Genomic DNA, 15,374 nt, shown 5'->3' on the forward strand with positions numbered 1-15,374 from the left:
ACTCTATTTAAATAATTCATTTATCCATTTTCCATCCCTCAGGGAGACCCTTTTTTTTTTTGTGAATACAATGTGATCGCATTTAAAACAGAGGATATTTCCTCCTCCTAAAGATATAAGATATTTTCTTTCTTTCCAGTGTTTATTCAGCATAAGAATCCAGTTAGCAACCACTTTATTAAGATAAAAATGTAGCATGGAAATATGTGTCTGCCTGTGTATAAATGCCCTTTCCACTGCTCATCAATCTTGCACTAATTAGAAAAACAAAAATATTTTAAAACCAATTAATGTCACTGAGAAACATTCCAGTAATTCTCAAAATACAGTGTAACTATGATAGATACATTTCAATTATTTCAAAGCATTTTCTCAGAGCACTGAGTAAGCATAAGGGAAAGGAAGGGGCTAAGAGCTGCATTACTTGGCTGCTGAATCTCTGACATAGGATGTGGATTAAGGTTTAAGTGAGACCAGCAGTTCATGTTCTCTCTCAAAAAGCTCCAGACTCACCTGATTAAAGTGCAACCTTGACAAATATGCACAGCATTGTCTCTCACAGTTGGAATCGCCAAAGAGGCTAAAAACAGCACCATGAGCTGCATAATCTCTAACCTCAGGGGACAACAAAAACAGAGAATTGCTGTGTCAATCTCATTTCCTTGTTAGGCTCATTATCATAAATGCAGGCCTTTGGTTTTGAATGCCACACTTCAATAACATTTACCTATCAACAGCTGCTGAAATATTGAATTCCACAGTCATCTTTTCCTTTTGATGCTTTCCCTTTTGTTTCTTTATCCATAAACATGAGCAACTGAGCTAAGCTTAAATTAACTAGCTGGGGTTAAATGTTTAGGGCAGCAAATTATGGCTAGCCTGCTTGCAGAGTGGTTTAGATTACAGAGGAGAGTTGCCAATCTTAGCTCTCATCATGCACTCCAAACGTGCAGAGCAATATTGGCAGTTCATGGCCAAATCCTGCATGCTTTAGTTATCACAGGAGCACTGTTCCCATGAATAAGTGGAGCAAGATTTAGCCCCAGCTCAGAAGATAGAGATGAATCACACTTTTATTCTTTGAGTACCTCACGGTACCTTCAACACAGGCATGTTCAGTGATTGATAGTCTGTGTCTAGATTGGGTATTTTTCTATATACTGACAAATATTCTCTTAGCAGTGGTTTCTAGGAGCAGAGGAGTATACACTGCAGCAATGTTGGGTTTCTTATTTTTCATTGTGCCCTTTGTCTTTGTTTTGATTAGGGTTTTTTCTAAGGGTCAGTTACTTCCTATCATTTTTCCACTCTGAGTGCTCCACAATAATCCTGTTACAATATCTCCAGCCCTTATCATCAGTAAAACAGTGGAAACTTGCATCAGTAAACAGGTAGGGAAAGACACAACCTTCGCTTCAGGGTCACATCCCAAGTGGTGGCACAGTCTAAGGGAAATGAAGGTGTTTGGCTTTCTGAAAATGAGCTCCTGGTATCAGCTAAGGCTTTTTTTTATTATTATTTTTAGTTGATCAAGGCAAGGGCTATGTGTTAACTGTTTTTATCCAGTGCCCAATCAAACTGGGACTGTAATTCAGAGATAAATGTTTGCTTAATAATAATTTTGTGATTACAATGCTGTTACTCTGAAGACCACTGGGGAGCTGTAGGCTGTGCTGCAGGGAGCAGCCACGGAAAGGGGCACCCCACAACTACTCACAGCAGGCACAGCAGCATCTCCTCCTAATTTGACACCATTGCTTCACCCAGCCTATCACTTTGCCAGTCTAGGGCCACACTCTTCAGATGCAAAGGCACAGAGTCCTCCTCCAAGAGTGACTGCATACCTACAGAGCTTATGAGGAAAATGGCGTTTCCCTAGAAAAGGGTATCCCACAAAGGAAAAGGTGGGACCACCGGGGTTAAGCACTTTTGTTCCACAGGACTGAGCTGCAGGAGCCCCTCGGGTTAGGTACGACACACAGTCTTCTGGCCACAGCACGATAGTCTCTTGTATGGAACTCAGGGGAAGTCACAGAAGGAAAGGGGGAGACACCAACACATTTTTTAGGTCAACATACCCAAAAGAATCACTGACAGCAAAGTAGAGGAAAAGTTCAGTCTTCATAAAAACAAACAAATGGGGTGTTTTGGTGATGATGGGCACTGTCAAAAAGCTCAGCAGAAAGAAATCCAGTGCATATTCCGTTTTCCTCACAGATGACATCCCTGTCTCATTTCAGTGGATAAACCTGCTTCTCTCTTCATATTCATAGAGACCCAGCATCTGCCTGATGAGCTGCAGGGACCCCAGTAAAGACGGCAGCTTGGAGAACGTGATCTGCCACCCTTGGTTTTCTGTGTTTGCACAAGGTTCATGTCAGGCAAGGGCTGTTTCCTCCCACCGGGAGCTGAAGGGTAGGCATCAACACCAAAGAGTAGTGAGCTCCTAGGAAAGTAGTTGACACCTCAGCAGGTAATTTTTGGCTGTTTATTTGAATCTAACTATTAAGAGCCTAATATTAACTTTATACAATTTTAGTACTGACCTCTGAGAGCTGCTGGCCACAGCTGTAGCAGAGGCCAGTCAGATGAGAAAAGGTGGAGGACAGATTTTGTTTCTGAGTGGAAGCAGACTTTATCTCACACATATTTCCAGTCTCTCTTTTGCATTACAGTACGATATTTTTTTAAAGCACAAGTGATCAGAGACAGTCCGAAAAACAAAAGAATTATGATTGATTTTGCTTAGGTAAAAAAGCGATTTCTATTACACTAGCCTTTACTTAGATGCTTTTGGCTCCAACAAGGAATCAATTTATTCTACTTGTCAAAAAAATCAAAATCAGAAACAGCCCAGCTCCTGGTATGCCCTGCATGAAAGAAATGCCCAGTTGTAGAACTTAGCTCCACTTTTCTGCTGTAGATGGGCTGAAGACCGCAGGAGTTAATTATGTCAATAAAGAAGGTTCGCTTTTCATTTCCAGCAAGCCAGACTCTGACTAAATAAATAAAGCTGAAATGGGAGAGTGATGACCACAATAAGTAGCTGAAACTCCATGTCATGACAGAGGAATGATTTCCCATCCACCACTTAAATACAACTAAGGTGTTCTGTAATTTTACTTCCACAAGCCAAAGGGTTTATTGTAATCCTGATAAATTATAGCAACAGAAGCAGGCGAGAAGTGGAACAGAAGAAGGAAAATGTTAATGCAAAATATAAAATTGTCTTGCAGAAAAGAATAGGGAGAGCAAGCAAGCGGTTTGTTATCATTTATTTTTCTTCAACATATCATTTGGTTTCAGCTGTCTCCCATCTCACCCAGATCTCCACCATTTCTCAGAAACGTCTCTCGATGGCATCTCATTCTCCTCCTGTCTTTCACCAGCGTTTCATTATTTCTTAACTGTCCCTGAAAGGGCCCGGGCAGGCGGTGGGGGGGGGAGCGGGCGCGGAGGGAGAGGGACTAGCCTGCGCCCCACGCGTCAGCCCCATTTAAGCAGTTTCCAAAAAGCGGGGGATGGGGGTTGGGGGTGTGAACTGGGCGTTGCAAATAATGTTAAATGTGATTAATCTCCCGGATTCCTGGAAATCTGACATGCATGAGTTACAGCGAAACCTCTTTTATTTCGCCATGAAATGCTTTTGCATAATGAGAAAGAAAACGTCCTCTGTGCCCTAATCAACTCTGACAGGTCCTGGACTCCCAAATACTTTTATTTATGGCATTATTTATTTCACCCCTAATAACTGAGGAGGCGGGCCCGCGGCTCGCTCCGTGCGGGGAGAGGAAGGGAGGGAGGGAGAAAGGGAGGGATGGCCGGCCGGGCGGCGGGGCTCCGCGCCCGGCCAAGGGGACACAAAGTTTTTGCGGCGGCCGGCGCTCGGCAGGGCGGAGCGGGGCCGTTCCCCGCGGCCCGGCCGTGCCGAGCCGGGCGGTGCCGAGCACAGCTGGAAGGGCTCCGCGGCCGCTCGCCCCCCGCTCTGCGGCTCACCTGCCCCGCGGAGGGGGCCCGGGGGCGGTGGCTGCCCCGCCAGCGCCCGCCTCCCACCCCGCTGCCATTAGCAGACATTACCCTAAACACTTGCCGGTCGCCGCCCGTCTCCCTCCAGGCATTGGCGCGGCCGCCTGTCAATCAGGCCGGCGCCCCGCCGCGCCGGGGCTCCGCCGTGCCACAGAGACGAGCCGCGGCGGCGGCAGACACAGCCCAGGAGCGGGGCCGCGCCGCGCCGGGGGAGGCGGCGGAGGATGGAGGAGGAGATGCAGCCGGCGGAGGAGGGGCCCAGCACCCCCAAAATCTACAAGCAGCGGGGCCCCTACAGCGTCCTGAAGACCTTCCCCGGGAAGCGGGCGGCGCTGGCCAAGCGCTATGAGAGACCCACCATGGTGGAGGTGCCCCGCGGGCGCGGAGCGGGGCAGCCCTTTCCGCACGCCGCCGAGCCGCTGCCCTACGCGTCGCACAGCCCCTTCCCCAACGGGCCCGCTCGCCCCGCCGCCGCCCCCGGCGCTGCCCAGGGCCACCCCCGCCCGCCACCGCCGGCCCCGAGCTCCTCGGGCCGCTACGGCCCCTGCCCGGCGGCGGCGGGGGGCGGCGGCGCGGAGCTGAGCGCAGGTACCCGCAACTCCTCTCCTCCGCCGCGCAACTTCGCGGGGCACTTTGCAGCAGGCAGGAGCGGGAGGGGGGCTGCGGGCTCCCCTTTCCCCGACGCGCACGCCCCTCTCCCGGGCGGCCGGCGGCGGGCTGACCCCCGCTGGGTCCCTCGACTGGGGGCTGGCGGCGCCGGGCGCCCCGGGGCTGGGTGCGGGGGGCACGGGACGGGCGGCTGTGTCCGCCCGTCGGTCGGGCATCGGCTGAAGTTCCCGGGGCGGGCAGGGAAGGGTCGCGGTGAGGGCTGTGCCACAGCCGCACAGGACTTGGCAGGGCGGGCGCCGCCGGCCGTGCGCACCTGCGGGAGGGAGCGCTGCTGTCACCGCTGCCGGCGGGGCGGGGGGCGGACAGGCGGGGAAACCCCGGGCCGGCCGCTCCGCCGGGGAGGGCGGCAGACTGGGGCCGGCTGCCGGAGGAGCTGCTGGTAATGGAGAGGCTGCTGATGGAGAGGTGGTGATTTTAACGTAAAGAAAATAGATCGGCTGCTTGCCTGCACCGTTTTCGTAAGATGCAGCGAGGAACAGGAGATCAAATTATTTTTATTTTTTCCTTCAAAGGTGTAAGATACCGTGATGCTGAACGTGTATCTTTCTTCTAGTGATGGCTTGGAGTTAAAAACCACGTAGATCTTGATATGCAACCTAAATTTGGCATCAGGAAATGGGAAATTGCATCTTTAAGCAGAGTACAATCAAAAATGAATTACAATAAATCCTATATAATTGCATAGGTCATTCTCTTTAATGAGATTTTATTAACCTGACTGTCAAGCTTTTGAGTCAGGCAGATATTTTATCTTCTTCAACTGATAAAAGTGTCAGCTATAAACCACCATATAAATATTCATAAATCTACACATCTGTGGCAGCCTATCAGCATCATTCTTTTGGACATTAAAAGCATTCTAATTACTTTCTGTCTAGCAGAGCTGAAATGCTGCCTGTTATAGTATGTGCTTGGCAGGCATGATTGCTTTTGTTTGCCATCACAAATAGCAGCATCCTATTTTATATACTGATGGTCCAGAATATATTCAGGGTTTGACTGAACAGGATGAATATTATGAAGCACCATCTGGTTTTGATAACATTGGGTATATTAACTCATCTGTTAATTTTTGACACATCATTGATTTATTTATTTAGAAAAATTGGATCCTGTTTTGGTATGTTGCTGTTTGCCTTTGTAACAAATGTGATGACATTTCCTTACTAAACAGGGAGATACGCTAGTTAATAGGATATATGGCTATGTTTTAATGCCTGTTTTCACTTAGAAGCAGCCGTGTACTGGAGGAATTTATCATGTCTTGTTACAAATAATTCAAGTACTTTACCAAAAAAGTTTAATACTTGAATAGATTAGCCTGAAAATTCACGTCTCTGACGCATAGTTCTGTGATCTGTGGCAGAAGGTCATCTTTTTTCATGAAACTACTTCTTGAAATGCCCAAGTGGTGGTACTTAGGTATTCTATGTGGCTCACAATCAAAACAGTGATGATAAATGTAACACCTACATTTCTTTACAAAAGGAGATTACACCATGGAAAACATTCAGTTGTCTGGTAGATGACATACAACACCATATTCACAGCAAAGCCCTCTGGGCTTTGGTGAGCAGAAGTTTGGACTCTCTTCTGCCTGTGTACATTGTACTGACCAGGCACTAGAGTGGACTGCAGAGTTTGTCATTGATTCAGTCCTGTGCTAAAGAAAGAGATAGTTGAGGAACTGCTATTTGTGCACTGAAGTTCTTTGAAGTCCCTGCCCCTTCATCTGTACATTCAGGCTTTACTTTTACTTTTGGTTCTTAAATGGGTCCCAACATGCCCTTTTCTCAGACTTAAGTACCAAGAGAAACAGCACAGGAGAAAACAAACCAAAAAACTTGTTACAGTGTGTGGAAGTGGGATTTTGTACAAGTTCTTACCAGAGGCTGATAGTTGTTACCAGAGGTGGCCCACAAAGGTAGGGTGGCTAGAGCACCTCCCCTATGAAGACAGGCTGAGAAAGGTGGGGTTATTAAGCCTGGAGAAGAGAAGCCTGCATGGAGACCTCACAGCAGCCTTCTAGCATTTGAAGAGGACCCACAAGGAAACCAGAGAGGGACTCTTGAAGAAGAACTGTAGGGATAGGACAAGGAGTAATGGGCTCAAAGGGGAAATTTAGGTTAGATATATGGGAAAAAATTCTTTACTGTGAGGGTGATGAGGCACTGGAACAGGTTGCCCAGAATCGTGGATGCCCCATCCCTGGCAGTGTTCAAGGCCAGGTTGAATGGGACTCTGAGTAACCTGGTCTAGTGGGAGGTGTCCCTGCCCATGGCAGGGTGTTTGGAAATAAATGAACTTTAAGGTCCCTTCCAACCCAAAATATTCTGTGATTCTATAAAGCAAGAGGCAAGGTTTAGACCTCCTGGGTATTGTAATCCCAGAGGTAAAGGTGCTTTCCTGAGCTATGCACTGATCCTTCCTGCTTGGTGATGGAGTAATACTATGCACCTTTTGTTGGAGGAGACATAGTGTTGGTAAGCTGAGCGAGGAGCTAGTTGGGGCCCCAGAGCTGTGGGGTCCCAGTATGTGAAGTACTCACATTGACCAGAGCCTTGAAGTCCTCTTAACAAATGTGTGAGCCAATTTAGTAGCTCAAGATGCCTCTCGGGAGGCAGAGCTGGGGTTTTTCCCCTGAGGAGTGGGACCATTTGCATGTGTTCCATGCATGGTCACTCTACACTTTGCCCAGCATCTCTGGGTTTCCCACAGGAGGAAGGGGCAGAGGCCCAGAACACCTCTTAGCCAGAGGTTCATCTCAAGTTGTGGCTGTTGTAGGGAGGGACAGGTCCTTCTCTTAGCAGGTGTCCAGCTGCATGTCCATTCTCCACAAGGCAGTCACCATCCATGACTTTTACAGTTTTCCCATTAGCTTATCCCTGGCACTTGGCATGTAAACACTTGAATTAAGGAGTGGAGTGCTGTAGGTCATGGTTTTGTAGGGACACCCATTTCACTTCAGTTTCAGAGATTTTTTGCTGATACCCTTCACCTGTGCAGGCAACAGTGAGCAGTATGGCTAGTAAAACACCATTACTGGCATGCCTAACTGTGCCAGCAACTTAAACACTTAGCACAGTTGGTTCTTAATCTTCAGCCATCGCATTTCTGGCCCCATGAGATTCAGAGCTCCAAGTTTGCTTTCCAGAGCAGGCACCTCAAACACAGCCACAAGTAAGGATGCTTCCATATTTTTGCAGCTTTTCCTAATGGTTACAGCTCTCTCCAAGAGTGACTGGTTTCTTCCTCAGTCCCTCTCTAAGAGACTACCCTCACTTCCAGACTTCATCAGAACTGCAGGAAGACGGAAAGGAGGAAAAGCAGGTATTCTCCACCCAGTGCCACAGCAAGGAAAAATCTAGCTTGAGGTCCCATCATCTAGGGAAAAGTCATGCCTGAGAAATGTCATCTTGCTACGAGAAATGCTGCACTGCAACACAACCCTTCTCTCTCCTCTAGTGAATAGTGGTTACTTTGACCGCTGCTGCTGCTGTGAGCCACACATATGGGTGCATTCAAAGCCCCGTTTTCTTACAAGAAACATTAATTCTTTATTCTGATTATTTTTCTGCTATGAAGACAATGCGTATCTTTGTCTTTGGTAGCATGTACGTTAAATAGTGTCGTAATCCACCAAAGAAACTCATCTTCCTTAGGAAAGCGTGATGTAGACCTTACATTGGGGCTTAAAATTTAAGGTGGGCTTTCATGGAAAGCAGAGAAGGAAGAGCAGAGTTGTCTTAGAGGTATTACCGGTGCCAGCAACCTGGCATATTTAACATGACCAGTTGATAAAGCTCTGTCCTGCCAAGACAGAAAAACAGTTTGTTAAATGAACAGCAAAGGTGAAGATCCTTGTTTTGGCCTTAACTGAGGAGCTAGAAGCCCTCATCTGGAAGTAGATCTGTCAGATCAGTACTGAAATGGCCAGACTATCTCAGTGATCTTTATGCAAAATGCACAAGAAAGCATCACGTAGTCATGGGAGGTGTCAAATGGTCTCGGTTTTGTGACCCAAGTGTAGATATTTACAGCAGTGGTCATATCTAAAAACATAATGATAAAGTCTCTATGCTTAGATAAAGCCTACTTTGGGGTGTTCAAGGCTGCTGCCTCAGGATCTCAATTAATAAAAATATGATTATAATCAAATCAAGAAATGCAAATAATCAGGTGAGAGGGCTGAATCACTTTAAGGTGAAGAGTGAGATGATTGAAACTGCTAAGGAACCTGGACTTCACAATCTTGCTGAAAATTAAATACCAATGAATACATTCCCTGCAGGGAAGAATGTATGGTATTCATAGCCACTCAATGGTTACAAAGATGACTTTTTAAACCAGCTGCCCAAGGATACCAAGGAAACTGTGGAAAAGCCACAACTTGAATCCAGAGCCATTGAGACCAAACACAATGCCTTATTAATAAAGCTGTCTGGTCTAAGTATTGAAAAGATACTTAGGTGTAGGAAAAGCTGAAGTTATACCTGCCAATTTTTCCAGACATCTTTTCTGATGCATTAGTGTAAATTATCAGATTGAGTTTCAGACATTTGCTCTTACTAAACCCTATTTTCAGTCTGGCAGTTGAATAGCTAAGAGGCTCCCATAGTTCGGCATCAATGAGAAAAAGATGTAAAGATGAATGCTGTATCTGGGAGTTGATACCTGATTTGCCATATGTATCTTCTGGTTGCTTGTAGTCTCAAATAATCTAGTTACGAATACTTATACTTTCAGCAATTTAATCCTGCTCTCTTAGTGCTTTATGGGCCTTATCCAGCAGGTCCACCCTCAGGCAAATGTCTAGTTAAACTCAATAGAAGTTCTGTTCTGTAAAACTAAATACTGTGGGGCCTGGGACATTAGAATTACATGGTTGATGAGCATGGTAATAAGGGAAAGGAATATCACAATAAGGCTGTAATAAACTGTTTACCCTGTTTTAGTCCAGTGCAATGATTTCAATAGAATCCTACTTTCATAGAAAATACATACATTACATTAAATCAATTAAGAATTATATATTGGTGTTTATTCAGTAGTAATCACATAAAAACAACTTTTTGTCATTTCTTAAGTGATTAGATGTTGCACAGTGCTTGCATTTCTAATTACAATCAGTCTGTAAAAGCTGAAATCCCAATTTCTACAATATATGCTAAATGGGCAGCATTTGTTTTTATTTTTTCTCCATCACAAAAATAACTGTAGTTATCATTTAGGGTTGTTAAAACTGTGGGTGCATGCACTATAACTGGTGTAGAAGTCACTTCAAAGTGCTACCCACTTCAGCACAGAGCCAGATGTTTCCAGAATGTGTGCTGAGAGCGTCCCTCGCTGTTGCTGCCCAGTGGTACCCACAAAAAAAATATTTGTGACCTAGCCCTGCTTTGTCATGACTCTCATTTTTATGTCTTTGAGTATGGGATGACGTTAAGAAAAAAAACCAGTAATTGCTGTTATTGTGTCTTTGTAGTAGATCAGATACTGAACTGAAGACTAAATCAATACTGTCATTTCTGCATAAAATTTCAGTTACATTTTAAGCCATTATCACAGGGAATGTGCCTAATGCATTACATTTTACAACAAAACTAATAATTAATTTCGTCTTTACTGATGTCAGTGTGTATTACAGCATTCTTCAAAACTAGTATTTTGAATGTCAGGTTACTTTTTGCTGGTTTCTAGGAGAAACCATAATAGTAGAACAACATCTCTTATATTAATCTAATCCCTTTTCTATTATTTCATTCATATTTTGTCCCCTTGTAACAAGGATATGCAAAGAACAAGTAACTGTTTTGTCAACAGGAACAATAATGATTAAAATACAAACAGGAAATACAATTTTAGGTCTGGAATCAGATTATAGGATTAAAATTAATGAAAAAACTGTTCTGTAGTAGGAATGCAAAGTTCCAATCGATATCATCCTGTAATAATTTTAAAGGGAAATGTGGGAAGAAATAAGGCAAAGAAAGCACAACTTGAGATTGTTAGTGATGCTTCAGTTTCTTGATTTTCCCTTGGTTTATCAGATCCCAGCTAGAAAGCTGCCATGTCACTGGGGTTCCGTTCTTCTAGTTTATATTACATCTGTTGTGCTATTTGCATTGTAAGAGTTAAAGACAGCTGGCCTTACGTTAGTGCAGTAAAAGAGAGGGACAGACAGCAGGTATGGAGGCTACAGAGCACCTGGCACCTTACTGGCACCCACTTGCAAAGGGAGTGGCAGTGCCTGTGCATTTTGGCTCCTTGGAGTTTGTAGTGTGGACAGAGGGTGTTGCATGCTTTGCACCAAAGGTGTGTTGGAGAAATCTGCCCTGGTTCATCTGAGCCCATTTACAGGGATGTGTTATGGCTCTTTAGCACAGGAGGCTGACTGTAAGGACGCTTAAAGTGGCCTTAGGCTGGGCAATCCCTGCTTGGCCTTGGGCAGCCTCATGACCCAGCACTGGGCTTGGGCTTGCTCTGTCCACCTCACATCACTGTTCTTGGAGTTAAGTCCTCAGGAGATCACATCCTCGGGTTTTGTGCCAGGGAGGACTCCTCTGACTGTGTTCAAGACTGAAAGCATTTGTATGCTGCTTCAGCCCTGTCCTCTTTGCAGAGATCTGGAAGATGGTGCAAATACAAATTAGTGTTGTTTCAAATATTCTTCAGGCCAGCTGTACTAACCTCAGTGTGAAGTAGATTTTCCACAAGACAGTGTATCTTCTGGATTGTGAAGAAGTACTGTGAGAAATACCACCTCTTAAAGGCCTGAATTCTGAATGTTTCTGTTATTTATGTGTTATCAGTGTGATGAGGCTATGTTTTCATCTCTACTGATGAAGTTAAGATAAATGAAGATCTGGGGTGCTTAGTCTCATGCATCTGTGGCAGGTTTCAAAAGTAAATGCATTTATCACTTTCTAAAAGCCAAGGCTGCCTGAGAAGTGCTCTCCAAAATTGGCAACACTTTAACCCACCAATCTTTTTTTCATATGCAAAATGTTAGTTACATCTGTTTAGACACCTAGAGGAACTCAGCTATGAATAAGCTAAAAAAAATTTAGAAGACATTATTTTTATTGGGGAACCTAACAAGTCATATCACATATGTCTTGGTCATTTTCTTTCTGAGTCCAAGAAGCATTACAGCAACTTGAGCTATATACATAGACATTGCAGAAATAGATCATCGTACTATGTAGGTTTAGCTTGTAGCTGCTGTTGCTCCCTGTTGCTGACCTCCTGTCATTAGAGGTATGGCTGACTAGGTACAGCATCCTTATCCTGCTTCCAGAGCTGAGCTGCTGTCTCCAGAAACTGCTGCACATCTCCATGTAGATTTTCCCGATCGTATCCAGAGCATCTTGAAGAACTTCACACTGCTGCCCACTGTGTGATACTGGCCTGCCCACAAACTCATAGGAGGTCAGCAGGACAGAAAAAATTCCTCCTCTGACCAGAGGAGCTTCATGTTGTACATTTGATGTCTTTGCTTTATTTAAGAAGAGGGTTTTTTGCTTATCACATGGGGTTTTGGATTGTTCTTGAACGTATCTGGAACCTAAAGCATAAGGAACAGAAGCAGAGTCCATAGAATTGGGTGTGGGTTGTGTGAAGTGTCAATGTCAAACAACTGCAGCAAAACCAAAAAGGAGTAAAAACAAAGCTTGGAAGCCTTGTTGGAGAGGAACAGGGCAGAGGATGAAAATGTGGTGCAAAGTCCTGCAAATATGTACAGACAATGCTCTCCAGCATTTTGAAATAGTCTTTCAGAAAAGTACTTACTTGAAATTTTACTTGTAGCAAATTGGATGGAATTTGTATTTTCTTCCCCATTTTCCTGACTTAATCCCTCTGAAAGAAGATGGCAGTAAGCTGTGTCTATCATCACAGTGCATTTCTGATTAACAGCAAGGGCACAAGGGCACTCTCAAAATAGAAACAAAGTCAGGATTGTTTTAAATCACAGTGTTGCAGAAGTATTAAAGCAGAAGCCATAATTTTAATGTGTTCAGAAATAAAATGCATGCTACTGTAAACGGTTGTGTACATTCATCTAGCTGCTACTGCCTGGCATAACCTTTTGCATTAGGTTTCTGTGATTCATGTTTTCTTTTGTTGCAGAGAGTCGAATGATTCTGGATGCCTTTGCCCAACAATGCAGCCGGGTTCTAAGTCTCTTAAATTGTGGTGGAAAACTACTGGACAACAATCACTCTCAGTCCATGATTTCTTGTATAAAGCAGGAAAACCCAAATTATAGTGAAAGACAAGAGCAATGTCAGCTTGGGAAAATGGTCCATAGTCAGACATCAGACATTTTAGACATAGAGATGCAGTATATGCAAAAGAAGCAACAAACCTCAGCCTTTCTGAGAGTTTTTACTGATTCCCTTCAGAACTATTTGCTTTCTGGGAGCTTCCCTTCTCAGAACACCTCATCAATAAGTGATTTTAGCCATTTGGCAGATGTGGATCCACTTTCAACCTCTCCAGTACACACTTTAGGTGGATGGACATCTCCAGCAACATCGGAATCTCATGGTCATCCATCGTCTTCTACACTTCCAGAGGAGGAAGAGGAGGAAGAAGAAGAAGGTTACTGCCCTCGGTGTCAAGAGCTAGAACAGGAGGTAATTTCATTGCAACAAGAAAATGAGGAACTTCGTAGAAAGTTGGAGAGCATTCCAGGTAAATAATCTCTTGCCATATAATGTTGCCAATCAGTGATTAAAATAGTTTGGGTAATAGTTTGTTGCAAGTTCTAGTCATTTTTTAAGTCATTTCGAACACTGGAATTTGTCTCCAGCCAAAATTCCTATATCTGTGCCCAGTGGAAAATTGTCTGCTGATACTCATCCCTATAAACCTTGAGTCATAGACTAGTGAGCTGTGTTCAGGGATGTACTTGGAATCTCAAATTCCACATATCAGGTGATTTGTCACAGTAATTTCAAACATATGCTTTTATAACTCGTTATCTGTCTTGTTCTTTAAGTAACATTGCAGCTTATAAGATTAATTCCCTTTTGGACCTCTTTTTTTTGGTTACTTAAGGAAACTATTCAAAGGTACATCCATACTTTTACCTGAAATAAATTTGGCTTTTAACTTGAATAGTATCTCTTAAATTGCTGTTAGCTTAGTGAGAAGGATTAATACATCTCCTCCCATTCATCTTCAAATAAAACCTAATAAAAAAGCTCAACAACAATTTTTCCAGTTCAGCACTACCTGCATGACACTGGGAGAGAGAGAGGAAGAAGACAGAAACATCCAATCTAATAGAAACCCCCTATGCAAAAAGCTTCTCTTGCCCTTTAAACCTAGGACTTCTCACTGTTAAGATGTGTCAAGATACTCAACCAGTGGTATTGGATAAGAGCAAAGTATCTTGGACCCATATCTTCTCAACTTTCAGCACAGGCAAAAATACACCTCAAATAGCGATACTAAAAGCAAATTGGAATTTAGCAAAGAAAAGAAGCATACAACACACTTCTGACATGTATAAACACTAGAGAGCTGCACCTTTGCTACCTGAATTTGAGGTGCTTAGGGTAGATCCATGCAAAATTAAATGAACTAATCTCTAAATGGCAGAAAAACGTGTAATACAGCATGGGCTGCAAGAGAGAAAATACTTGAAATCTGCTAACTATGCAGAAAGAAGGCAGTAACCAACTACTGCCCCATTATGGGGGGGCAGTTGAAAAATCTGAGCAAAAAGCAAGCAGCAGTCTTCATAATTCTTCTCCCTAGCTATCAGTGATGTATTATGCATTATTTATATCACATTGTCTTTTTCATTTGGGCATTGGTCCATAGGGGTGTAGACAAATCCCATAAGAAGCATTGTTCAGTGCAGAGAAAACACAAAATTTAGAGTAATTCCCTCACCCCTCCCAAAATCTAGAGTTACTATAACACATGCACTCTCACTGGTTTCAGTAGTGATTAGTACATCATCTGGAAACACTGCATGACAAAGGGAATTGTGTGCACTTCAAGTCCTGCTGCATCCTAGCTTCAGGTGTGTAAGACCAAAAATGATCATTTAGGATCTGTAATCTGACCTACAGCTTTCATTCAGTCTGAATGCAGTACTGAATGCGGTAATCTTTTTGACTTTGACTAAAGCATAATTTACATTTGACTCAAGTAGTATGCCAGAAGGCCTCCTGTCCTGAGTTAAAAGACACTGGTAAGCAGCAGTTTCACCTCTTACCCTGACACTTGGTTCCAGTGCTTAATTACACTGGTGAAAATATGTGCCTTCTTCCCCATCTGACTACCTGAAATCAGCTTCTAGCCATTGACTTTTATACTTTGCTCCACTAAATTAAGTGCTCTCTAAGTCTTGGTACTTCTTCTGATTGAAGGTACTTACAGACAGAAAAATGACTTAATTTCCATTTTAGATAAACAAAGCAAACAGAGCTTCTTGAAACTCCTCAAATGAGTTGAATACTTCTTTGCAGTTCTTTTCTCCCCTTTTGATCATTTCTTTAAAATTTGGGCGCTGGAAATGCGTACAACACAATCCTATCTGCCTGATCAACAGTGAATAGTCTCTTTTCTCCTAGCCGTGGTTGCCCTGGTCAGTTGACTATTGGTCGTGCTGTGAGCTTCTCATTCTGTGCACATTTCTTCCTAGATGTGTGTACTTTGTA

General features: G+C 43.9%; 1 protein-coding gene across 3 annotated transcripts in view; it reads left to right on the forward strand.

Annotated features, from left to right (window-relative positions):
- The first annotated feature begins 4,223 nt into the window (after positions 1–4,223).
- BEND4 (BEN domain containing 4) overlaps positions 4,224–15,374 on the forward strand; it is a 33,173-nt gene continuing 22,022 nt past the window's right edge. For all 3 annotated transcript variants that reach the window (XM_017805781.1, XM_017805795.1, XM_017805788.1), the window contains exons 1-2: positions 4,224–4,614; positions 12,826–13,392. In XM_017805781.1, the coding sequence (XP_017661270.1) occupies positions 4,251–4,614; positions 12,826–13,392 (931 nt within the window). In that variant the 5' untranslated portion in view covers positions 4,224–4,250. The remainder of the gene's footprint in view (positions 4,615–12,825; positions 13,393–15,374) is intronic.

Source organism: Lepidothrix coronata, unplaced genomic scaffold, assembly GCF_001604755.1.
Source record: "Lepidothrix coronata isolate B3197 unplaced genomic scaffold, Lepidothrix_coronata-1.0 Scaffold0, whole genome shotgun sequence".
Classification (NCBI taxonomy): Eukaryota; Metazoa; Chordata; class Aves; order Passeriformes; family Pipridae; genus Lepidothrix; species Lepidothrix coronata.